Source organism: Chelmon rostratus, chromosome 18 (assembly GCF_017976325.1).
Source record: "Chelmon rostratus isolate fCheRos1 chromosome 18, fCheRos1.pri, whole genome shotgun sequence".
NCBI lineage: Eukaryota > Metazoa > Chordata > Actinopteri > Chaetodontiformes > Chaetodontidae > Chelmon > Chelmon rostratus.
The window spans coordinates 19463897-19489906 of NC_055675.1; the positions used below are offsets into that span (position 1 = coordinate 19463897).

The 26010-nt window shown below is 41.7% G+C and overlaps 2 protein-coding genes across 9 annotated transcripts in view; both read left to right on the plus strand.

Moving 5' to 3' along the window:
• Positions 1–18005, plus strand: part of LOC121622483 (dystrobrevin beta-like) — a 32517-nt gene extending 14512 nt beyond the window's left edge. The window contains exons 7-22 of one of the 3 annotated variants that reach the window (XM_041959458.1): positions 130–284; positions 533–632; positions 856–1022; positions 2273–2397; positions 3754–3825; positions 5014–5091; positions 5638–5725; positions 5940–6019; positions 6571–6684; positions 9819–9915; positions 10168–10188; positions 10444–10597; positions 11526–11615; positions 11873–11920; positions 14061–14093; positions 15966–18005. In XM_041959458.1, coding sequence (XP_041815392.1) covers positions 130–284; positions 533–632; positions 856–1022; positions 2273–2397; positions 3754–3825; positions 5014–5091; positions 5638–5725; positions 5940–6019; positions 6571–6684; positions 9819–9915; positions 10168–10188; positions 10444–10597; positions 11526–11615; positions 11873–11920; positions 14061–14068 — 1397 coding nt within the window. In that variant the 3' untranslated portion in view covers positions 14069–14093; positions 15966–18005. The remainder of the gene's footprint in view (positions 1–129; positions 285–532; positions 633–855; positions 1023–2272; positions 2398–3753; positions 3826–5013; positions 5092–5637; positions 5726–5939; positions 6020–6570; positions 6685–9818; positions 9916–10167; positions 10189–10443; positions 10598–11525; positions 11616–11872; positions 11921–14060; positions 14094–15965) is intronic. The other 2 variants (XM_041959459.1, XM_041959460.1) reach the window with 2 other exon arrangements.
• A 5048-nt stretch (positions 18006–23053) lies between these two features.
• The window catches only part of LOC121622317 (DNA (cytosine-5)-methyltransferase 3A-like), a 55923-nt gene continuing 52966 nt past the window's right edge, over positions 23054–26010 (plus strand). For all 6 annotated transcript variants that reach the window (XM_041959254.1, XM_041959255.1, XM_041959256.1 and 3 more), the window contains exon 1: positions 23054–23188. The gene's annotated coding sequence lies outside the window, so the exon portion shown is untranslated. The remainder of the gene's footprint in view (positions 23189–26010) is intronic.

A 26010-nucleotide genomic window follows, 5' to 3' on the forward strand; every position in this document is an offset into this window, starting at 1 on the left:
GTCCAAAAAGCCGCATTATGGAGACTCACCTCCCATCTGCAGACAAAAAGCTTATCCCTGCAAGGTAAACCATTGAAATGAAGGTTTAGCTTTTGGTTTGTGTGTGCGTGTGCGTGTGCGTGTGTGTAGATGTCTTTTCTCAGGTATCTGACTCCAACGGCGTGTTGGTGCAGTCCAAGTTTGATGGTTTTCTGAGGGAGGCTCTCAAGTTGCCCACTGTTTTACATGAAGGACCGTCCTTTGGCTACACACACACCTTAGCACGCTCATGCTTCCCACAACAGGTACTCACACACCTCATCCATCTGTCCTTTATTGTACATATTGATTTCATGGCAAATATTAAACCTGATTGTATTTTCTATTGTCTACAACTGTATTATATCATCTACAGTGTTTTTGAAACAACCCATTTTCTCCACACAGGATCAGAAGAACTGGTTTTGATGGTTCGTTTTTATTTTGGGGCTTTTATTATGACTTTTTCTGTGTTCCTTAAGAGTTTTGTCTTTTCTTGTTGTCGTTGGTATAGAAGAGGGTGATGCTCAACATGTTCCTGGACATTGTAGCTGACCCTCCTCAGTGTCTTGTCTGGCTGCCTCTAATGCACCGCCTGGCCAACGTGGAGCATGGTACACACACTCAAGCTCCTTCACAAATGTATTTATCAGATTTCAAATAAAAAAGTTTGAGACAATATGGATAAAATTAAAGTGTAATCTAACAAATACATGCAGTACAATTTGTTGTCAAATCATTTTCCTGACCTTCTCCTGTATCAGGAGGCCAGTTGTGTTTTCTCTTGACGTCAAACTATCACTGACAGGTTCTGTGTCTCCTCTGTCTCTCTGTCAGTCTATCATCCCGTCTCGTGCTCCTACTGTCGCAGCAACGGAATGACAGGCTTCCGCTATCGCTGCCTCCGTTGCCGCGGTTACCAGCTCTGCCAGAACTGCTTCTGGCGCGGCAACGCCAGCGGCTCTCATAGCAACCAGCATCAGATGAAGGAGCACTCGTCCTGGGTGAGTCACAGTGTGGTTACTCATTCAACACACCAGGGGGCACTCCGTGTGTGTGTGTGTCTTGTAAAGAAACACATGTTGTGACATTATATCTTTAAAGGCTATGAGATGGTTAAGATTTTTTGCGACAAAAATTGAGACGCTCTGGTTTAAAACGATTTTTACCATACAATCAACACATTATTATAACACACAACAGGTCATCACAATGTATCCAAAACTTGTGAATATCCCTTGATAAATGTGGACAGGGAGTAGCCAAATACGGGTGTATTTCTTTTCAAACGTTGTTACCTCTGCTAATTATCATGTTTTTATTTCCAAAAATATGAATGGAAAGGCTTCAATCCTATAGAACGATAAGATATTCCAAAAACGTTGCACTGGCCTGAAGGGGAAAATATTTTCAATGAAGAAATTATGTATTAATAGATGGAAACATAGTTGTTGAATTATTCATCACCCCAGCTTGGCATAATTTGTCTTATTAATGTTTCATTTTCAGGGATAAATCTCTTCACGAGTGCAGCTCTTGCCAGTCTGATAGAATCTTCTTATCACAGGAAGCTCATCCTAATAATCCTCAGCAGACTTTACATATAATTTCAAACAAGATTGAGTTTTAGGCTCTGTTTTATTCTCAGTGTGTCTACATTATCTACTCTGCACCAATTTTTACTCTCACACCAAGAAAACAAGGGAACACAGTCACACCTGCCCTGTCCTGTCCGCTTGCACCTGTGTGAAAAAGTAAAAACAAAAACTGATGATGTTGCTGTTACCAGGGCAGCAGCTATTGGTTCAGGGGTCCAGGATTATGTGATTATGTAAATAAAGTGAAAGTAATATTGCATACACTTTCATATAGAAATGCACATACATAATACATACTCACTGTATGCATATGGTAAAATACACACACACACATACACATGCATTATATACTTAGATACATACATATTCATATTTACACAGTATTATACAGTATTTTATGTATTTTCATAGCGATTTATGTCTTCAGGGTTTTCCTGGAGAGACAAAACAGGGAAAATAGGAAAAAATATACTGTGTTCCTTCAGTCTGTTGCTGAAGGAGCTGTCTCACGCAGGGGGTGAGAGGGGTTTTTGTCAATGGCCTTGCTCTTAAATCCAGTTAACACTCCTGCAGAAAATTGCTGGATTACAAATGTCACACAGTTTATGAATGTTGGCCTGACATTTGTATGTCTGTACATGTATGTGTGTGTGCAGAAGTCGCCAGCGACAAAGCTCGGCCGAGCCCTGAGCAGGACTCTGGGCTGTGTATCCTCCAGAGAGCCCCCTCATCCAATTTACCCAGAGGAACCTGAGAGGACCCTCAACCTCGCTAACATAGTGTAAGACCTCACAACACTGACACACACTTATCGTTGACACAAGAGTTGCTTATGGTCCATCCATCAGTACAACCAGGCCCTAATATCCGCTAATGTAAGATAGCTAGAACCAGATATTCCCGTGTGACTGATGTGGCTGAGTTTAGCTGTGTTTATGCTACATTTATGCTACTTTGCTACTTATGCTACTTAGCAATCACAGTTTTAACATTACACAGTAACAGTTTGATGATTTTTAGCATAACAGTAGATCAGAACACATATTAGACCCTGACTAGGAGATATGTTTGTTGTTTGCCATTCAACTCATCTTCAGTCAGTTTGCCTAATGATGAATTCAATAACGCAGCTGACTCAAGAAAATCTTAAGATATTTCAGTAAAATTCAAAGCGCAGTCATCATGCTATTGCCACTCATGGCTGCAGTGGCCGCTGTTGAGCAAAGGTTGCAAAGTCTTGCATTTAGTGGCATTTAAATAGGATATAACAATAACAATATGGATGGAAACAGTGTCACATAGAAGTAGGACTTAGCAACACTCTTATACATCAAACATCTTTGTGACTTATTTTATTAGTTTTTAATTACAAATTTCTTGAAATCATCAGCAACAAGGTTTTATAAACAACAATTTGATCATATTGGCACAATGCTGTTCCTCTGGAACACTGTACACAGTAACAGAGAGTGATCGCCTAGCCCTGTATGGAAGTACACACAACGTTAATGCCACATAAGACACTAGTTAATGTTCAGACAGGCAACAGTTAAAGAACTTAACTGTGCATTTACATGTACACACAAAGTTCAGATAACATGAGTCCTCAAAAGTCCCACCTCTGCCGCCAACCACTGTGTTTGCCCCGCCCCTTGCGGTGGATCCACACTGTTTGATTTTCCAAACTACGGCAGGCTGGGTCATTACGGACCTCCAAGCACTGGGCACATAGTGTATTCAGGCCAGCACACAGAGAGACTGCACTTAGCACAGATGTGAGTATGCTCGTAGTGCTGCCGCGTCAGGTCGATTTCCCTCCAAAACTTTTCTGAATTTCTGTCTGCCTTCATTTTTCTTCTTCCTGCGTTCACTCTCTTTCGCTCTCCTTCTGTCTTTCTCTCCCTCTGTTGATCTTTGCCCTGTCTGTGTTTGCTCAGACCAGTACAATCCTCTGTTGCATGATTGCACTCAGCAACACGTGAGAGTGTTTTAGTATGTGAGTGAGTGAAAGAATGTGTGTTTTCTGAGGCAGGCCTTTGTCTTTTTGTACTTTAATGTAGTAACTCTCACTCTGTGTTTATATTGTCGATATTATAAGTCTAACACATTGGGTGTATGTGTGTGTTTGTGTGTGCAGCCCTTCTCGGCCTATTAGGAACACCAATGAGGCCATGTTGCTGTCCTCATCAGCTCCAGAGTCCTCTAAGAGGTAAAGACTGACATAAAGAGTAGAAAAGTGTTGAAAGTGTTTGTGTTTGTCATCTTGTCAGAAGTTTGCATTTTTCTGGAGCTTAAAACCACGTTTTACCCTGGTAATGAATTGCTTGAGTCAACATAAATGGGTTTTTAATGGCTTCCCTGCTTTTCCTTGTTAATTACTACACAAACCTTTCACCATTTGCCCATTCATTTCGCTGATTAGGTTTGATGAAATGAAATTTGGGTGTCTTATGCAGAAAATAGCTAACAAAATTAGTTATAGAAAATAGAATTGAAGTGAACTAGAGCTGAAACACATCATTGATCAATAGATTAGTCAATCAGAAATTTAATCGGCAACTATTTTGGCAGTCGGTTAATTACTTCAGTTAATTTTCCAGCTAAATTTGCCAAACATTCCTGAGTTTTAGGTTTTAGATTTGCAGCTTTTCTTTCATTTATGTGATCGTAAATTGAATATTTGGGCATTTGGGGCTGTTCTTCACATAAAACAAGACTTTAAAGATGACATCTTGTGCTGGGAATTTTTTCTGTGATGGCTGAGAGAGCACAGCATGCAAACAAAACACAACATATGTCAACTTCCTGTCTCTTCTTACAGTGCAGTGCCCTGAGATCGCTCAGTCTCTGCACTTTTCTTTTTTTTTGACATTTTGTGGATCTAATGATTAACCAAAGAAAGCTTTTGGCACATGAATTGATAGTGAAAACAATTTTTAGTTGTAGCCCAAAGGTGAAGAGATGCATGGCATTTGAAAAAGAAGATAAAATACATCTTCCATTGAAGATTTAAGTCGATGGTTTTCTGGATGTCTGTAATACCTTTTTCCTTTTGTGTTTAATGGAAAAGCTATTGACTGATCGGCTAATAGATTCAGAAGTTAGTCTGCCATCTGATCTGATGATGATAATGTTTTGCAACTGCATGGCATTATATTACGAAATAAAAAAACATGATAATTTATTTTTTTTTTTTCTGTATGCAGAATGTGCAATGTAAAAGCAATACAATGTGCTGAGACATGACAAAGCATATTAAACTCATGTAAGAAATGACATGCCGTTGTTTGAAAATCAATGAAATGATGCGATATATAGTTATTGAGAATGTAGTCTAATCAGAACAATATGAATGAACAGCACAGATATGTTTGTTATTTGTTTTTCTCTCGTTCAGTTTGGCAGCCGCTCAGCGCATGAACGAGGAACACGCTCTGATCGCCGCGTATGTGAATCGCCTCCAGAGCAGCCCATGGTGAGAGCGAGTCGGGGGGCCGTCACCGTGTTTACCGTCAGGAGTAATCAATCAGCCACTGAGGCAACATGTACTCTCAGTAGCCAGTCGTGTGTTACAGTTAAAACAGAAACTCCCAACTGCCTTTTCAACATCATCGATGTGTCCACGATCCTTTTAGCCTCATTTACTCACTGAATAGAAGTTTGTCAATAGCAGAAAGCCTGAGTGTAAAGCTGACTTTTCCAGGCTCAGGTGGAGTAAAGATAAATGACTGACCTTACATTCTTACATGGTCAATGCTGTAAAAACATCTCACCAAACCGGCCCACCCCCCACCCCTGAGTTTAGTATCATTTTGGAGGTAGTTACACTGAAAACATAGATTCATATTGCCTTACAGAGCAGTCTTTTTCTGCTTAAAGTAATCCATGTTCCACAGTGTTGCCGTGATTTATACGAGACTGGCATGTTAAAGAGGTTAAACAGTTTTTGGCCAGGTACGTAATCATTAGTCAGTGTTGCTGTCAATAAACTGCTTATTCCTCTGCTCTCTCCATGTGTTAGTAGCGTGGCCAGTCCCAGCAGCCAAGATGAGGAGCACAAACTGATCGCCCGCTACACCTCCAGACTGGCAGAGACCGACGGCACAGGAGTAAGTCAATAACACCTTGTTTCCTCACACAGGCTAAACTGCAAATACAGGAATATCCAGTCAGGTACTTCTGGGTTTCATTAGCTCTCTCTCTCTCTCTCTGACCTTAAAGCCACAGCTCTGAAGTAAGATCTTCTGTGGGTTGTTAGGTGATAAATGATCATCCCACAGTGCAAATCCAGCGAGCTCCAGTAATTGTGTCAGTATCTTTCAGGTGATACCTAACCGGAGCATCAACTTTGATGTGAACAAACAGAAGAGGGAGCTCATCGCACAGCTGGAGTGCAAGAACAGGTACAAATGTGTGACGAGTGCATGGATTATTCATTCATTCCCTTAGTTTGACTCCTGCTCTGAGTCTGTCACTGTGCAGTTGCATTCGTGACTGAATAAAGATGTGCACACTGAGGTGCCACTGCAGTAGGATTTCAGGTCCCTGCCCAGTTTTACCCCACATTCAGAGAACAGTGGTGTTATTGTGGTGTTATTGGGCTCTAATAATGAATGTATTGTATGTCATCAAGTGTTTTGTCTATTAAACACATGTTTTTGTTCTTTTTGCTAAAAGAAATATAGTGTATGTCCCTTCACAATAAAAGTGCCCTGTGTCTATATTCCTGTACTCATCTACTGAATGTTATTATGTCCACAGTTGAGTTTGTGTTTCCCAAATGCAGCTGCTTGTCAGATTTCCAGCATTTCCCCTAAATCCGACATGTACTTATCTCCAAAAAAAATCAGCGAAAGCCAGCAGAAGCACGTGTGTGTTGTTGTCTGTTTGCGGTCTGTTCAGTCATGTAACGCTCCCCCAGCGTCAGCTGACAACTATGTTTTTCATTTCCCAGAGAGATCTTGGCAGAGATCAAACGTCTCCGTGCAGAGCATGACGCGGCGTGCCAGGCCAGCCCTGAGAAGGGCAGCACCAACCCAACTCTGCTGGCCGAGCTTCGTCTGCTCAGGTAAACAAAGACTTCAGCGTGGACCTGGCTGGCCAGGAGCTGGTCAGCCTGGGCTCCTGCTGCACATATACATACCATAGCGATTGTTTGCTTTGTGTTTCAACTACAACCTTGTGAGTCGTACCTGCTGTAATTATGCCCAACAACAGAGTTTGTCAGCCCCTACCCTGCATTTCCTGCATTGTGTGCCACAGTGTCAGATTTGGCGGGAAATCTGCCGTGTTGTTTTGCAGCACAGAGGGAGAGTGCTTTATGGCAGATGGCGGTGACAGATGGTGGATTTAGTGAAAAGCCAATATTAAAGTCACTTTCAACATGTTTATGCTTTTTCGATAAAAACAAAAACTCCAAGGAAGGGGAGGAAAACGCGATATAAATATTCTGCGCGAGAGAGAATTATAGCGATGGTGATGTTAGGGCACTGGTAGTTTAAATTGCGACGCAGAGCAGCATTAAATCCTCTGTGTATTCATTTAAGTGTGATTATAGCGTCTTTAAATTTAGCAGTTTGCACTACTGTCAGTGTCTTTTTGGATTAGGCCACTCGGGGGTGCCAAATTCCAAAGCATTCAAATTCTACACATGGTGGCTTATGCAATCACAATATGTCCTGTTTAGTCCTTTATAGATGGTATCAACTGGAATATTCAAACTAAACTGTGTTGAATAAAGCATTTCTGTAAAAGCTCTGAGATTATCTGACCTGGGGCTAAATTATTTAAGTGCACATTAATTATTATTCTGAACTGACCAACTCTCCCCTCCACCTTCACATCTCAACAGCAGATAGTGTAACTATTCATCCGTTGTGTAAATTACAGTCATTATCTGTAATATTGCTGCTGGAGTGGTCCGACGGCGAAACCTGTTGCAACTCGTATCATTCCCATCACTTCCCTCCACACCATGTGATATTAATATGAATTTTCCAGCCTCTACGGTGTGTGTATGTGCAGGACAGTTAACTAGCTTGCAGTGTCTCAGTCATATTGAAGAAATATAAATAGTATTGAAGAAATAACAAATACATTAGATAATACACATAAAAGGGTTATTTGGAGCTTTCTGTCACTTCCGCTGTTGAAACTTTACTTTGGGATCATAATGGCTCAAATCTGGAGTTACTGTATGACTCAGACTCTTGTTGTACTTGTTTATTCACTCATTTATCTGACCATGTGAAGTTGAGCCAAGCAGCAAAGAGAACTGCTTTAATGTCCTATCCAGACCACATACTGTTTGGGAGGAAAAAAAATATACTGTAAACACCTCTATATGTTTGTTACTCTGTTATGATGTTAGTTACATATGCTGGTGCTTAAATCTCAGCCTCTTTTGCTGCCAGCTCACTGTAAATAGTATAAGTTTATCATTTGAATGCAATTTGGATCCAATTTGTACTTCTGAAATACTTTGAAATCCTTGGTGGTCTACATGATCAACATCCCTGCTGCTTCTGCCATCTGAGAACCAGTGTACATCAGTCTTGATTGTGTTTTCAGGGTTTAAAAGTTTGGTTTAAACGATTTGTGGTCTGCCTCAGCTGCTCACGACGCTCTCATGTTCCCGTCAGCAAGCTCTTTCACGTCTCATCTGCACTCAGTCTCCAAGTCCAACCCTGAAACAAAGGAGTCACCCAGGAAAATGTCAGTCATTTCTGACCTTGTTTTCCTTCGCTTTGATCTCCAACCATCCGTGTTTCTGTCTGATTGCGCGACGATTCGCATTTTCTCTGGCAATGCTCTCACCTGGCTTCTGCTGCTTGGGAGCAGCAATCTCCTGGGAGCCTTTCAAAGATTATCTTATGCTCAAAAGGCCACTTGAGCACCATCAGTGTCTTATTTCACTAACCAGGGGACTTGATAACTGTCTACACGAGTGTCAGAGAGAGAGCTAATTCATGCTTAATGTAGGCAAAACAGAACCAATACTTCAGTTATTCCTGACGTTTTAATTAAAGGTGAAGTCATCACATCCGTGACACGTGTTTAATATCTCAGCATTATTATCGACACAGACCTGTCTTTCAAACACAAGTTAGTAGGGTCATGAGCAATGTTAAGTTTAATCTGAGTCATTTTAAGAGCATCAGGCACTAGCTGTCTCCATCTGCTGCAAAGCCTTTTGTACACGCTATGATTTTTCTCCATCTGTCTCACTGCATAACAACCTGGTCACAGGCAAGTGTGACTACGCTCAAGCCTGTGTACTCGCTCTATAAACAGATCCTAGAAATACTCGATAAAAAGCCAAGGGATCGTCGTCGCTGTAAGATCCTGACACATGCCTGATGTTTAGAATTATTCATAATCTCACACCCCCTCGTCGTGGAGGATGGATGGCCTATCCCAGCAGTGGCAGAGCCGGCAGGACTGTAGCATTTATACTTCAGAAAGACGGACTGTGGTCAGTCCGCAAACTCCATGCTCACAAACATTGTAGACTCAGGAAGCTTTGCAGTGTTTAAAACCAGCCTCAAGCTTTGACTAAAAATGTGTCACCACCACTGATTGCCTTGTATTTATTGTGCTCATCATACTCTTTCCATTTATTTTTCTCACACTGATGTTCTTTTCTGTATGCGCTGTTTTTGTTGCTGTTTTGTGATTGCTTTTCGTCTACCTGCCCAGGGACAACAGATGCAAATTAGCTGCAGGCTAACTCTGGCGCAATTACTTTTAATTGCGCGCCGTCCCTGTAAAAATTAGCAATAAATTAAAATAAATAAATAGAGAGGAGTTTGAGCAATTTCCCAGCTGTGCTTTATCCACTCATAAACCTCATCACACAGACTGAGGGTGTATTAGCATTCACCCAATGTAACTTTACATTTATGCCCCGCACAGGAAAACCGATTTCCGGATTATTGATCTGGCTAATGGAGATCGATACTGTTTATGTGACTTAGTGCAAATGAGTGCATGCTAAATCAAATCTGGAGATGCACGGCATGAGAAGTGTAAATGTCTAATCTCAGAGTTTTCAGCTTTCCGCGTGTATTCCTGTACCTTTGTAACCGCAGATCCCTTCCGTCTAACTGTGTCGGCTGCCTTTTGTGAGTCCTTGGCTTCTTTTATAGCTGCCCCCTGACACTCGGTTATGTGACAGTAATGGAGGGTTGGTGTGTGTTGCAGACAAAGGAAAGATGAGCTGGAGCAGAGGATGTCGTCTCTGCAAGAGAGCAGGAGGGAGCTGATGGTACAGCTGGAGGGACTGATGAAGCTGCTCAAGGTTACACACACACACACACACAGACTGCCTATTGTTTTCAGCATGGTGTATTGTCACACACTAGAGGGCAAAGTTTCCCTTTTCCTTCACACCTCCCTGTGTCTGTCCTTGCAGTAACAAGCCTCACGTTTCTCTCTACTGTTTCCTCCTTAATAATTTCACCTTTTCTAGTTCTGAGTCTGTATCTGACCTCTTCTTTTCCGACCTTTTCCTCTCCGTTTCTTTCCGACTGCCCGTGTTGTGGCCCTGTAGGATGAGGAACAGCGACAGGCAGTAAGTTTATCCCCGTTACGTTGGATGCCATGCAGAAACTTTAAATGACGAACTAAGTCAACTTTACAAGCAATGAGGAAACTGCTTCATTTTTCCAACTGGGACCTAAATAATGGCTTGGCTTTTTCCAGTAACCAGAACTTTTACTGCTACCATTTACTACAAGGAGATGATGTCAGCTCCAGCAAAAATGTTTTCTGAATGTCATAAACAATGACAGTGATGTGTAATAACCCTTATAAATCCATCTCTTAGGCGCAGGCGGCTGGCTCATCTCACGCCTCTCCTTCTCGACCGAGCCCGTCAACTGTCCGCTCTGTAGGCGCTGCATCTCCCCAGGCTCACATGTACCCTCCTCAAGACTCGCTCGCTGGCGTGGGTGGTGATGTCCAAGAAGCATTCACCCAAGGTAAGTCTGGAAGGGTGGTAGGGTGAAAAGCATCCATAAACTTGCACACAACATACAGCTCTGATGGCTCTGAGACAAAGTACAATCAGTGAGTGCTGAGTTTACAGGGACAGCCCCATCATTCGTCTTTTTTTTGCCTCTTTGAGACACAGGGGAGATGTTTCTGGTAGGAATTAGTTATTTTAGTTAGTTATTTTAATGCTAATCTGTAAAACCATTGTTGTGTCTTAACTCCAGCTGTGTGCCACATGTATTTATTGAATCTCTGCTCAGCTACCACCACAACTGCACAGTAGTTTCCAGCCAGTGTTTCAGATTAGTCCCACCTTATTAACAGTTCACGGTGCACTGTCAGACTTTCAGCCTGTAATACAAACCACTTGACAGGAACAAATAGCTCAAGAAGTAGCCCATTTGCCAAGCAAATGCTGCATTGCAATAAAATACTATTTAACTAGAAAGCATTCTCCACATTATCGGAAGGTTGGTGTGAAACATTAAGACAAATCAAGTCTAATTTTATTCATACAGCCCAAAATTACAAATTTGCCTCAAGGGGCTTAAAAGATGGTGAAAAAGCTTCACTCCAGCTGCTCTAAGCTGCACAGTATGTTTGTTTAATGAACTCTGCTCAGCTCTAGATGTTCTCTAAAAAAAAATGTGTCACGTCTAAGAAAGACGAGGGAAGGAGGCAAATAATTTGTTTTTTTTTTATTATTTACATCATATCATATGTACATTAAGGTTTTAATGATTTGTTGTAGTTGGTGACACAGTACAAAAGTGTCATTCTCATAGAGATCTCATAGAATGAACGATAAGGTCGCACAACATTCATATTTTAGGGTCTTTAGTCCCTACAAAGTCTACTGTGTCGTGCAACAGTGGATGATCAGTGTTTCCTTTGCATCACATCCGTCCCTCTCAGGCCCAAGAAGGAACCTGAGGAATGACCTTCTGGTAGCAGCCGACTCCATCACCAACACTGTGTCCTCACTGGTCAAAGAGCTCCACTCTGGTAAACACACACACAAACACACACACACACACACATCCGTATATGTACAAGCACTTCCGCAGTATGCTGCAGATGCTCCTTTGACATCTTTGTAGCTTCCAAACGATCCACTTTTCACAAATTAAGGCGAACATTTTGTTGGAAAATTGGTCAAGAAATACGTGAAGGTTCATTTTTTAATATTTATGAAATTTAATATTAATTTTGAAGAAAGTGAAGAAATTTCAGTCCGACTTTTTACCCTCTTTTCTGACCAGATGATGTTCGGGAGGAAGAGGAGAGATTGCTGAACGGAAAGGACAGAGGTAAATTCATGCTCTCTTCATTCTCTCCGCCTGCTTACAAGGCTTTACACTAGCATGATCATTAAAAAGCTTAACATTTGCACTGGGACTGACATGCGTGGCTTGAGATTGATTTCAGTTTATCTGATTCACACACTGTCGAGCCTATAGAGCCCGATGCTTGTAGTCAGCGTCTTCAATTGTGCAAAACCAACAGCAAACTATAAATAACACAAGAAATAAATAGAACATGCAGTTTAAAGCTTACCTCATCTTTATCCTGAGGGAAATTTAAATTTTTAATCTTATTTCACTTCCAAATGTGCTTTCATTTTTAATTTTTCCTGAAAGTTTTCACATAAAAGTTGGTAAGAACTGGTGAGCTTTTCCTAACAGAAGTCAACTTCCAATCTCTTTTGCATGGCCGTGTGCAACTGTTATTCATGGATAATGAAAGCGCAGAAATTTGATCTCATGAGAGTGAAACGTTAGCCAAAAGATTGTCCACACGTCAGCTGAGTTGAGCTCGTTGTTCAGCTCTCGAGGATATGAATGAACTCCTTATTTAAGTCATAAAACGGGCATTGTGAACAGACAGGGGTAAAACCATCCAGTGATGGGAGATTTTTTTAGACCCTTTACTTAACTAAAAATAATAAACCCAAATAATCATGTTTAAATGAACAGTGTGCACTTTCCATACTCAGTCATAATAAAACCAAACTAACACACTGTGTCAGCAGCACCATGTTGCCATCTCTTTAAACAGCGCTGTAAATAAAGGTTCGGCATTCAAAATTCTACTTGAGTAAAAATACATAAGTGTTACCAGCTAAATATCCCCCAGTAAATGTCCTCATTTTGCAGAATTGTGCATTACTGAGTGTAAGATTATTGTACCCTCAAGATCCTGTAAAATAATATTTTGTGTGCACAGGTTTATATCTTAAAACAAGATCAAAAATGGACATTTTTCAGGAGCTCTCCAATTAGTTTTATTGCAGGACAAGTTACAACTGCATCATTCTCATTGGGGAGCTCATGTAACTCCCAGCACAGCTTCACACAACTCCAGTCTGAGCAGGTCTGATCGCCTCATACCTGAAGACACGTGGGTGGGTGTGCATCGATCATTACGCCTCATAGTTTATAAGCTGATACGTTTTACATGTACAATCAAAGTAACTCGGAGCTATAGTTGTCAGATAAATGTAGAGCAGTAGAACATATTTCCCTCTGAAGGAGTACTATAAATTGGAAATAATTAGATATAGTAAAAGAACCTAGTAAATGTACTTTCTACTGCTGTTATAAGGCATGAAATTCACCAGCTGTTGAGTTTCATTGCAGATTTTACAAACATCTGACAGAAAATGTTAAAAGCAGTAATATGCAGTAAATACTATTAATACAACACTGGCTGCAGAGGAACCTCAATCACAGGTGGAATACGTCACAGCTAATTGTTAAGAACATCTATTAATACTGTGCTGTGTGTATTGTATTTAGTTTTTTCATTCTTCATCCTTTTTGGAGATAATGGAACTGAACGTGCACATGTAAAGCCACTCTGGATAACATCATGAGCTATTTGCCAAGACTTTAATGCACGAGTGCTTGCGGCTTTTCCTGCATGTGTTTCTGTGTCTGTGCGACCACGTGCACAGCTTCTTCTCCACTTGTTCCCCAGGTGCTTTCGTCCGTGCTGCAGCAAGCTTCGTTAACGTGCCATCTCATTAGCCATGCTTTATGGAGCCCCTCCTCTTTACAAGAGGACCGCCTGCAGAGACCAAGTGGTGAAACTACTTCCTGGTCTGCTTGCTGCGCTCAGACTAAACCCTTATTAGAATACTAACCCGCAGTACTAACCCAGCGACCCCCATACAGCCAGCCAGACAGGAGGCCAGGGTTCAGCCCCACGTTCAACAGTTAAGTCTTAAAGTTTGAAGATAAAATACAGTCTGCTTTCCACAATAGAGTTTTTCCTCTGGAGTTAGTTAATTTGTGCACCACCTGCCAAGTACAGTCGTGTTTTATGTTTCTATGCTAAGAACTGGTCTGGTTCTTATTACAGTTTCTGGTGGAAACCTGTAGCACTTGTTTTAGCATCAGACTGCTCTGTACTCTGCTAACTGCTAACGCACCTCGTTTCTCTCTTTAGCAGGTTAAAATGATCGCAGGACAAAGAAGAACAGTAAGTGATTCAATGTTATTGTCCTTTCTTCACTACATGACAATAAAAACTCAAACTACTCATTGAAAAAGAACTTTATTCAGTTAGTTTTCGTTAGTTAAGACACATTTTTTGGCACACTGTACAAAATGAAACTATTGATCATCTTTTCATTACAGTATACCCTTGTTTTTCGCAGGGGTTACGTTCCACAAAGAACCCGTGATAGGCAAAATCCGTGAAGTAGAAACCTTTAATTTTTTTTGCAATTATTATACAATTAAATACTCTATTATACATTGAAAAGAAAGAACAAACCATTTTACAGGCTCAAGCATTTGTTTCACAAATAAAAGTACTTTAGAAACGTTTTTTTTTTTCAACAAAAAACTTCTGTACTGTACTGTCAAATAATAATTTTAATCATCGATTTGAACAGAAGGCTTCAAATTGCGGAGATTAGCACCGCCCACCGCCACCCGAGTGATTGGATTAAACGGGAGAAAATTAAAAAGATTATGAAAAAAATACAAAGTACAGTCGGACAAATAGTGACTCAGGTGTATTTCACTGCTCTTCAGACTGAGCCGCTGCATCCTGACTCTGCTCTGCAGTGTTTTCTTCTTTTGAAGCCCGCGGTGCAGGTGTGTTTGTTCGGGAGAAGAACATAGTGATAGGCAAAACTTGAAATTGCAAGAGAATTTGCACGTACGTAATGTAAATTTGGCAAGCTGTTTTACGTACGTGTACATATTAAACTGCAACGTTATTGACGCACAGGTAGAGAAGAAGCGGAGTGACTTTTTAGCCAATCAGAATGCAGAACACAATGCACGATGCAAATCCGTGAAGTAGCGAAACCGTGAAAAGTAAACCGCGTTATAGCGAGGGATGACTGTATTTAAACATTAATCAATTCACAGATGTATCTGTTAGAAAGACTCTTAGAAAACATTACTGCTTTAGAGCAAAAATGCTGCGTTCATGTTTACGGGAAAACTGTGTGAATGATTTGATGACTCAAATCAACAACGTGTTTATGCGTTTGAACTTGTTTGCACAGGCCCCCGAACGGCCTGTTTTTGCTTCCTCCTCGTCAGCTTTTGAAGGACTTTGCGATGTTATATTTCAGTTCATGTACAAACTAAGTGTTGCAGTGTCGTCGTTTCCTGAAATAAAAAATTCACACTTAGAATCACAAAATGACCTGATGGAAACGCTTCTTATTTTGCAGTTTCAACTTAAAATGAAAGCATCATTTTCTTTATTATAAGACAAATATTTTTTTGCAATAATCGTCAAAATCGTCGTATTTAACAGCTTTGAAATGATCCGATAGTTATCTTATTTCACCATAAAGACTGGAAACAGGACAACAGTTGGCTCTGCCTTAAGTTCATAGATATGCCTATTGGCACCTCCGGAGCTCATGAGCTAATAACTAATTTATATGTAATTAGTACAACAAAGAAATCATAAACAGAACATATTGTGGTTTTCCAGGAGGCTGTGTGCCAGACTATTTCTTTGCTGGAGGCGGTAACTTGTCGTAAGTGTTGTTGTCATCACAACAAGGATTAAACAAACAAGATGTACAGTGTTGATAAATGAGGTTTAGAAGTGCTGGGAGGCCGATTTTTTACCTCCAGGCAGAGGCAGGCTAGCACTTTCCCTCTGTTTCCAGTCTTTATGCTAAGCTAAGTTAACCGGCTGCTGGCTGCAGTTTCATATTTACTGCACAGACACGAAAGAGTTATCAGTCTTCTTAACTAACACTCGACAAGAAAGTGAGTAAGTGTGTTTCCCAAAATGTGCAACTATTGCATTAATCCCACATGACAGAACATAGAAGTTTTAATTAGTTGTCTGACTGTTCTGTCACTCTCTCCTCAGGCAGAGTGATGTTTCATCACGGCCAAAGAAGACTGACCCTGCTGGGATTTAAATATATCTTCTTATATTCATCGTTAGCCAGTGGGGAACAGAGCTCCACTGCCAATCAACCAATCACGATGCTGGACACCAAATGACCGCTGGGTCCCTACTGATGTATAGCTGTGATTCTGTGTGCGTCTTGTCACTGTGGTTTTCCTTTTGATTTGATCATGCATAGCTAAATGAGGAATCTGAAACCTACTGATTTGTACTGTAGCGTGTGTATGCGCGCGTGTGTGTGTGTGTGTGTGCTCTGCATTTTCGAGGTGCGAGAGGGTCGAGTAAGTGAGAGGGACGCCGTAAAGAGACAGAAAGGTGCCGGTAGGGTGAAAGTGCAGGAAAGTTTCAGGATGGAGATACAGGATGTAACCACATCAGAGAGAAAAAGTGGAGGAAAAACAAAAGAGAGTTAAAGAGACGAGAAGTGAGTTGTGACGTTTTAAGTTTCGGCACTGTGTGCTTAGTATTTATTGCTTTGATTAGATTTTTGCCATTTATTCATTCAGTTCGAGTGTTCCTGTGTACGTGAGTGTGGTCAGGCCCTGCTGAGACGTTAAGCTTTAATGGGACGTTTCCTGCTGTTTCAAACCCAGCCAGGACCCCCCCGGCTGCAGTGATGTAGTCTGGAAACTTGAAGTCCCGGTCCAGGTCCAGGTGTCTGAAACCTGGATGAGATTAGTGCCATGGGTGCTGGTATGATAGCAGCTCAGGCTGTCCAGGCCTCTCTGTGTATCTCGGTACTGCAGTGGGACTCCAGTCAAAGAGGAGATATCTGATTACTCTGTGTGTGCGTGCGTGCGTGCGTGCACGCATGCATGTGTGCGTGCATGTGTGTGTGTGTGAATAACATTTGCTTCAGCAAGGTCAGGGTAGCGACAGCGTAGCAAAGGGGGGGAGAGGAGAGTCCAAATTACAAAAACAAGGTGTCACCAAATGATTAAATAACTATGGAGGAAAAATTATGTCACAGAAAATTGTTTCCTCACTTGATACTTTCATCTATTCAGGACTCAAAAAAATCAGTCTTTAGTCTGATCAATTATTAATTACGTTTTACGATATATTACATTTATTTATCTGATGGGTTGGTCCAAAACGACTTGCAATAAGTGCATTCAACCATGAAGATACAACACAAACAAACTGCTATCTAAATACTACATTACCCATGATCCTCTGTGGCTGTTTCTTTGGAGAAAAAGTGAGCCAGAGGTGTAAAGCAGAGATGCAGAGAATTTTTATTCTGCAACGCTGTTGCTGAATTAATCCAAAACGGATTTTTAAAGCTTTGTGTTTGGATGGTTCTTCCTGCAATGCTCCATGGGACTTAAAGTTTTTACTCTTTCCTGGATTCAACCAGCAGAGTGTCTTGTTCACCTGAAAGGTGCCTCAACTGCCAGTTACCTAACATGATCTCTTATTTTCTGACACCGCCTGCCCACAGTCACTCCTCTCGCTTTGCTGCTCCTTGATGCCTGTCAAGCTTCCTGTTAAATGCTCGGGATTGTGGGAGTTGAAGTTCTCTGTGGATGTGGTCCGGTCAGGTGGATTTATTTATTTCATGCAACAGATGTGAGGTCACAGCAACACTTTTTTTTTTTTTTTTTTTTTTACCTTTTCAGGGCATTCGTTTGTGCTCGCAGGAGGCTGTCCTCTATGTTGTACATTTTTGCATCAGCTGGACAGTTTGTTTTGTCTCTCAGACTTCACCAGCCCTCCACATTGTTTGACTGACTGCTAACGGCAGAGATGATCACATTTTCAGTGCGCTGAATGATTGACTGCCTGCCTGTACGAGTGATTTAATAGATGAATGAGCTCACGTTTGAGTGCGTATGTGTGAAAGAGAGAGCGAGAGAAACCAAGACTGACAGGACAGACGTGTCCTGACACGAGACTGTAAACGCCGTCGGCTCTGAACCTGCTCGAGCTGACTGCGAAACCCGTGAAAAGTGTTGATCCCTGTTTCATCTGCAATAAATAATATTTAACGTCAAACTCTTGAGTTTTGTCTCTCTGTGGCTCTCTAGTAATCCTCAGTACACAAAAGGCTGGGCAGCAACATAAAACAAGGATATGAAAGGTGTAATTCAATTAGCTTCCAGCAGTATGTCACAGCTCCTCCACCTCAGCATTTTATTCTCTCCTGGTTTGTCCATGTTCATGTTCCTTAAAAGTCTGCTCTGCACTTCAGTTTGGCAAAACAATGTGTATGATAATAAATCTGTGAAACAAGTTGGAAACTGTACTCTCTGCTATATTTCTGCAAAGTGACCCTCATCTGGAGTACAGCTTTTCCAAGTCCCATGATATCGCATCAGCTCCCAAAACTGCAGAGAAATAACCTAGAAGCAAACAAAATCTAAAAAATAATAGCATGACTTAACAGAGAGTGCTTGAGCTCAGTGATCTGCATGATTAAGTTCCGGGTTCACAGTGAAACAGCTTCACAAAACGTCATTTACGCATTTTTAGGCGACGTAATCAACCAGCCTTCAAAATTCAGTCGTTACGGGACAGAAGATCCAGTGCTGGAAGAAATACTCAGCTCCTTAAATAAAAGAAGCAACACTACAGTGTAAAAAATACTGCATTACAAGTGACAGTCCTTCACTGTAAATCTCACTTAGTATTTAAGTGTTCTTAGCAAAATGTATCAGAGTATCAATCATCATCATGGGCCTGTTAGTGCAACACTGATTTACATTTTAATATTAGATTATTAATGCTAAAGGATTGTTTAAATAGCACGTGGAGCTAAATTTGACACATAGACAGCAAATAGCGTCAAATAAGTGAAACATAGTGGAGTGAAAGGTAGCCTACAATAATTATCTTTGAAATGTTGCGGATGAAAAGTATAAAATAGCATCAGATATGCTCAATTTAGCATGTGCTATACAGTTCTATACATTTCGTTTTACTGCTGCAGTCACAGTATATGTATCGCTGTGAAGGAAGTACTGCATTCAAAATCTTAAAGTTGATGAGTATTTGCAGCAAAATATACTACATAGCATAATGGTATAATATGCAAATAGTATTAGAATGTAACTGGTGCATTAATGTGTAAACAGTGCTTTATTGTTGTCGGGTTGGAGCTCATTTTTAACAGCTTTCTACACTGTTTAGGTATTTAAATCTATACTGCATCACATTTTAATACTGAAATCCTGATCTGAAATATAAGAAGTAATCATAGCTGGGAGATAAATGCAGTGGAGTGGAAAATACAGTGCTCCCCCCTGAGATGTAGTAGTATGGATGTATACCATAGTAGAAATACTTCAGTAAAGAGTTGGATTTCAGTGCAGATCTTGAGTAAATGTGTTTGAAGGCAGCACAAGAAGTAGCCCGACACAGAAATCACAGATTTTCATGCGAGCCGATCGCAGTAATCTGCGGACGGGACACTTGCTATTTTTTTTTTTTTTTACGTCTTCCTGTGAGTGTTTTTGGTCGTAACCCAGTTTCTATAAATAAACCCCCCAGCATGGACTCCAAAAATACACCCAATATTTCTCCTGTGTGTTTTCAACTTTTCTCCCTGATTTAGTGTCCTCATTAGTATGGATGACCAGTTCTCACTTTTCCCATGAGCTTCCCTCAGAGGTCACAGCTCTGTGTGTGTGTGTGTGTGTTGCATATGTGCGTTTGTGAGTGTGTATGCGAGGCGCGGGTGTAAATTATAGACTGAATAAAGCTCATTGAGGTTGTCTGTTGTGGGTGACCTCACTGACTGCTATAAATAACCCCCCACCCACCCAACACCTCCTCACACCCGGCGCAGTTATGACCCTGTTTAGTGGGGATCTAAACACTTTCTTGTCCGCAGAGGTCAAACTGAGTTTAACCTCTCTTCTGGAGCAACAACTGGCAGAAATCAGTCATAATGCAATAAAGGTCAATTTAATCCAAAGTCACAGTTAACTCTCAATCAGTTTATTGATCAGTCGTTAACAGAAAATTATCAACTACTTGTCTCAGCCATTCAGTAAGGAGCAATTCTGAACATTTGCTGGTTCGAGCTTATTAAATAGGTTTTCTCTGTTTCATATCATTATAAATTGGGTAATTTAGGGTTTTGGACTGTTAGCCAGACAAAATAATCACTTCAGGTTTGGTGTTTTTTACTATTTCATGACGGTTTATGGGCTAAAAACATTTACACTGAATCTACACTTTATAGTCTGAGTTAATGGGAAGCACCACTCATGCATCTGCTCACACTGTAGTAGATTACAGTAATGTTCAGTGGAACCCAGGAGTTACTCAATTACTCTCTCAGGTTTTCATACTACATTTGCTGCTTTCCCTCTCTTTCCTAGAATACCATGTCCGCAGCGGGGCAGGTTTCGACGTGTCGCAGCAGCTTCACCTGCTGAAGCACCTGAGGAGAAAGGAGGCAGATTAGAAGAAAGCAACCCGCCAAACAAGACAAGGGGTAAATCTGCGCTATTCACTTGTGGGCTGCACGCGGGTGGAGACAGGTAACCTTTGTGCATCAACAGCAGCTGCTTGGATAACTGTCTCCCACCCAAGAAAAACAACTTTGACATCCTGGGGATCAGGACCCCCCAAGATAAATCACAAATTATGTTACTTTTTTTTTGCTTTTCTCAAACCATATTTTTTGTGCTGTTAAAAATGCAAAATTTTACCTTTCCAGGCCTCTAAAAATCAACACAAATAAGAAAAATCTAAGAAGGGATCACCAGTCCGTTTGAAAGTCAGACAAGGGGAGTAGATATTGGTTTGATTCAAAAGGTCACATGACAAATAGGTGCTCAGACAGACATTTGCTTACAACAGTTCGCCTTCAGACGCACACTGTGTTGTACAAGAAGCTTGTGTTCCAATGAAATGAGCATGGCCGGACATCAACCAGGGTCAAAATGAGCCCAGACAAAGCCCCTCTTCCTCCCACTCTGTCTGCACTGTGTACAGCACACCCAAGGCCCCAGGTTTTACTGTGTTTACATCGATTCTGCACCCTTTTATTAACCGTAACCACAATCTCTTCCTAACCTCAGCCGCACTGTAGCTGCAATGAACAGATATTACACAAAGCAGGAAGTTATCGCATTAAAAAACACTTGTGTCTTGTGGCTTTTGCAGAATCGTCTAATATCACCGTTCTCGTCTGCTGATAGGGATGTTTTTTTTTGCTATAGACAACAACTCACAGTATGTTTTTGTTAGCAACTACCTGTAAAAACAGCCTGAACGAATTGCAGTGATTTATTTATCAATATCAGGTGAAATAATTCATCCCTCTGCATGTATTTCTGCACATTTATGAACAACACACATTTAAAACCTTGGGGGCAGAATTAATCCTCATTTTTATTATTCGCCCTGCAGCAAAAAATCAGCCACTCTTTGTGCATTCTGTATGTTTTGGTTTGTAATTAGTTCACAGCAACTTAATCAAGCACGCAGTTTATTTCAGGACATGTAAGGCCAAGATAAACAGAAATATTCTAATTTGGATCCCTCTGTAAGATGAGGTAATAATGCTGGTGTGATTTCAGTACACGCTGGGGATGCTTTTAGTGCTACATGCAGTTTTAGCAAGTCCATTTCCAGTTTGTGCAGTTATGACAAACCCCACACAGTGTACCTGGAGCCTTCAGGGGTCCTGAGGGTCTGGGGGCAGTTGGTGGTGAGGGATGGAGTCATGTAAAACACTCAGCTCCACATTGAGTCATTGCACAGAGAAGAAATTAACCATCTCTGAGTGTAATATTAGTAAAAGTAAAACACGAAATACTGCATGCATTAAAGCATTAAATCCCACATTTGTGTCCGTCAGTAGCACGCTCTCCTGTCGGGCTCTCAGAAGCAGCCAGAAATGATTTTTCAGTCTTTTTCGAGCATCCATGACACCAGCAGTTCTTGGCTGAGCAACAGACCATCCGCTCTCAGGTCTGTCCCTGCGGTAAAAGACGAAGGGGGACACTTTTACTCGTTTCGTGCGTTTCCTGTGTGGCGGCGGAGCTCGTTACGTGAGCTGACAGGAACTCCTCCAAGTTGACCAGCTCTTTCCTAACGTTTTAGGAATAACTGTGAAAGGCGCGCTTAAAGCAGGCTTGAACTTGCTAGCATAGCAACAACAAGGCTACAAACAACCCATAATGCAACACTTGCCGCAGGATACTCTGTCCATTTATATACAATATATTTAAATATACACATTTTTGTGCATGTACATTACAGCTCTATGTTTATTTTGACCTTTCTGTGTATTTGCTGCCCTTGTTTTTAGCAATATGTCTATTTCTATCTTCCTGCAAATTGCTCTGAGTGTAAATAGGCCCACACTGAAAGCAACTTAAAACCGGTGTCAAATTCCTTGTACGTGTGCACATGCTTGGCCCATAATGATGATTCTGAACCCCCCCCCCCCCCCTCTGTTTTTTGGAACTCACTTTCCAGAAAAACATATTATATTCATCTCACAATCAGCAGATACTGATCAAAAAAGACAGAACAGGAGAAAAGTGCAAAGATCAGCCTAAGAGGGTTATTCATGATGCGAATTGATATTAAACTGAGGAAGGCTTCCTTTCATGGTGCACATTCAACCTGCAAATGAAGGAGTAAAAACGCAACGCAACATTCTTTCCTGACTCAGCAGTTTCTCATAATAATGTCACCAAACCTGCTCTGGGATATTTCTAACGTTTGGAAGTCATCTTGCTATCGAGCTGCTCAACCGGAGCTCCTTCTAAAGTCAGATTTAACGGATGTTTACTTCACGGAAAGTGCTGTTAGTTTGTTCAGTCTGCACACTTCTACACCTGTCCTCATATGCCTGTCTGCGTGCACGTGCACGCGTGTGACTGAGCGAGCGCGTGTGTGTCTATGCTTGTTTCCTGGATGTAGACTCTAGGACCCCGCGGAAACCTCGTCTCCGGTGCGGCAGCCTCTGCGGCTCGTGAGAGAGCGAGCAGGCCGGTTGGAGAGAGAGAGAGAGAAAGAGAGAGAAGGAGAGAGAGAGTGAGAGAGAGGCAGGCGGGGGAGCGCGAGCCAGCAGCGGAGAGAGAAGACCCGGTCGAGCGCGAGGAGGGAGAGAGAGAGGGAGAGAGAGAGTGAGAGAGAGAGAGAGCTCGAGAGTGAACGAGAGGAGAGAGAGCGACGACCATCAGGGTCCGTGTGCCTGAGGGACGGACGACACGGTAAATATAAACATTACATTTTGGCTCGTGAACGCACACCGGCACCCGTTACAGCCGTTAAGTTAGCTACAGTCATCTCCTAAAGTCACGGCTCGCGCGCTCCGGAGCCCGACCGTTGGTTCCGTTTTAGCAGATGATGTGCGCGTGAAGACGGAGCGGTTCGCACACGGGGCGAGTGAACTTGGTGAGTTCTTTTGTACGGCGCGAGGAAAACCGCGGCGACCGGACAGCCGTTGTGTAACGACCGTGTGTCGAGCCTTGTCCGGTGCCGCGTACAGCCCGTCTTACAGCTCCCCCGACGCCAGCAGGTAACGTTAAACCGGAGCGCACCGTCCCCTTCACACACCAGATGCAGACAGACACATCAGCGCGCGGAACCGTCGCCTCCGCGGAGAGCGAGCCGGCGGGCGCGCGCCTGACGAGGTTACTGAGTGCATTCGGTCTGAAACGCGCCCCCGTGTGTGTTTTTTACCTGACCCAGTAAAGCTTATCGTCGCTACACACTCAGACACGTGTCTCTCACCGGCTGCCCGCCCCGCACACACCCCCGCCGGGATTATACGCCATTTAGTAGAGGCCGTCCGGTAAAGGCCGCATGAGGTCGCTCCCAATATTAATTGTCATAAAGCTGGGTTCCGCCAAGTTAGCAGGGATTACCACGACACTTCCGCCGTAGCCATTGAAAATAAAAGTATCATTGGCGAACGTTTCGTTGTAGTGATATCAAAATATTTCAAGCAGTTTGATCACACGCATTATAGAAGTAATATTTCACCAGTTGTAAGTCTTTAACTTGGATGAATATTCTATTAGTGGAAGATTTAATTTGTATTTGAACCACACATGTTGTAGTGCTGCAACTAACAACACATTTCATCTTTGTTATTTCCGTGATTACTAAAATAATGTTTTGGTCTATAAAATGCCAGAAAATAGTGAACAACATTTGGCCCATTTTCCAGATTCCAACAGGACATCTTAATATATATTCTTGCATCTGACTACAAGTCCTAAACCCCATGGTGTTCAGTTTGTGAAAGACTTAAAAACAGAAAATATCTTCATGTGAAAAGCTTGGACCAGTGATTTGAAAAAAAAAAGTCTCAATCAATTGATGATTATCTATTTCCTGTCATTCAAGTAATCCATAGCTAACATTAAGGACACTGAGGTCATGTCCTCTGTGTTTTTTCTGGGAATTTGAGGGTTTTAGCAACCTGCTCAAGTTAATGTCACGCAGTTAACACAACAAACACATGATGGGTATTTTTAGACTTCGATTCCACCACTTTAAGACCTACAATTAAAGAATAAAGGATTCATTATTTCTCCATGAGAGTTTCATTCTGGCCAGCATGGAGAAGATGTTGAAACTCATGACAAATGTGTGCAACAAACACATTTTAGAGATTTAATTGTTGGCATCTGGTAAAAATTTAATGAGGATATGAGTTAGGGCATGATGTGGTGGGAGAATTGGACTCATGTTGAAAGTTGGACGTTTCAGTTGAAAAACAAGACTTACCTGCCTTAAAGAATGTGTCATTTTGTGCACCTGTGTACCTGTCATGATGTTATAGTGAGAATATGATTGCATTTTAGCTCAGCAATCATGCAAGCAGAAATACCCAGCTCTCTCAAGCAAATACTTTATTGATCACCAGAGGAGGTAATTTGTATGACCCAATGGCACAAAAGACAGGTTAGAGGAAAGAAAATGGATAAAAACTAATCTAAACAAAAACATTTAATAAATTCATACTGTATATTTTATGCTTTTATTGTGAAGACAAATCACCTACTTCCCTGTCTTATCACAGCCTAACTCTGTCTACCTTGACATACCTCTGAAGCTTTTTTCTCTGCGCAACCATTTCTCCTCCCACCAGTACAGGCTTCTCCTTGGGCCTTTGACTATGGTCTAATTTAAACCACTGCTGCATGAAGACTTAAACAATTTAAATCAGTGTGCACAGACTTGCTATAGGAGTGTGAGGTGTGTGGGTGACCTAAATACACAGAACTTGGAGGAGTTGGTTGGCCTGGAGCCTGGAGCTTGTGCAGGGAGCCCCCGGGGGTGTGGGGTGGATACCGTACACCCATTTCTGCAAAGTTTCCACCCTTGTCTTTCCGCTGGTAACCCTGGCCGGCTGCCTGTTGTCTTCACAGTAGGTGATGTAAGGCCACAGCGTGAGGAGTGACATACTGTACAATACATGTAGAGGAAAGCCAGACATATTGGCTGCACTCACACTGTGCTCAAATCCAAATCACTCCTGAGATCCAATTTTCTTCTAGGCACATGCAAACACTGCATTTGAAGCTCCTTTTGTGTTCAGGTTGCGATCAGTATCTGACGCCAGTCTGAACAAATCACACTCCTGAACTGACTCGCAAAATACAGTCAACAAAAACTTCACACCCGACATGCTCATGCAGAAGCGAAATGGAGGCTACTTTGACTCATGCCGTCATGTGTGGTGTAAGTTGTACGCTGATGTGCAGCTGAGCTATGGCCATTGAAAATAACTCAGTTTTAATTATATAGCCCAAAATCACAACTCTAAAATATACTAGGTGACAGGTATCCATTAAAACTTTTCAGCAGGACACCTCAAGCAAAGCTGTGGTCAACAGTTCCAATCCAAATCAGTGCATGATTTAAATCATTTAAACTTCACTGTGTGGCAATTAGTTTGCTGTATTTTGATTAGTTGCAAATCTGACTGGGGATGTGCACCAATAAAGTACAATATAAACTGAAATCCTAAGGACCTTAAGGCAGGAAATTCACTTTTATTGCTTAAGATGATACTGTGCTT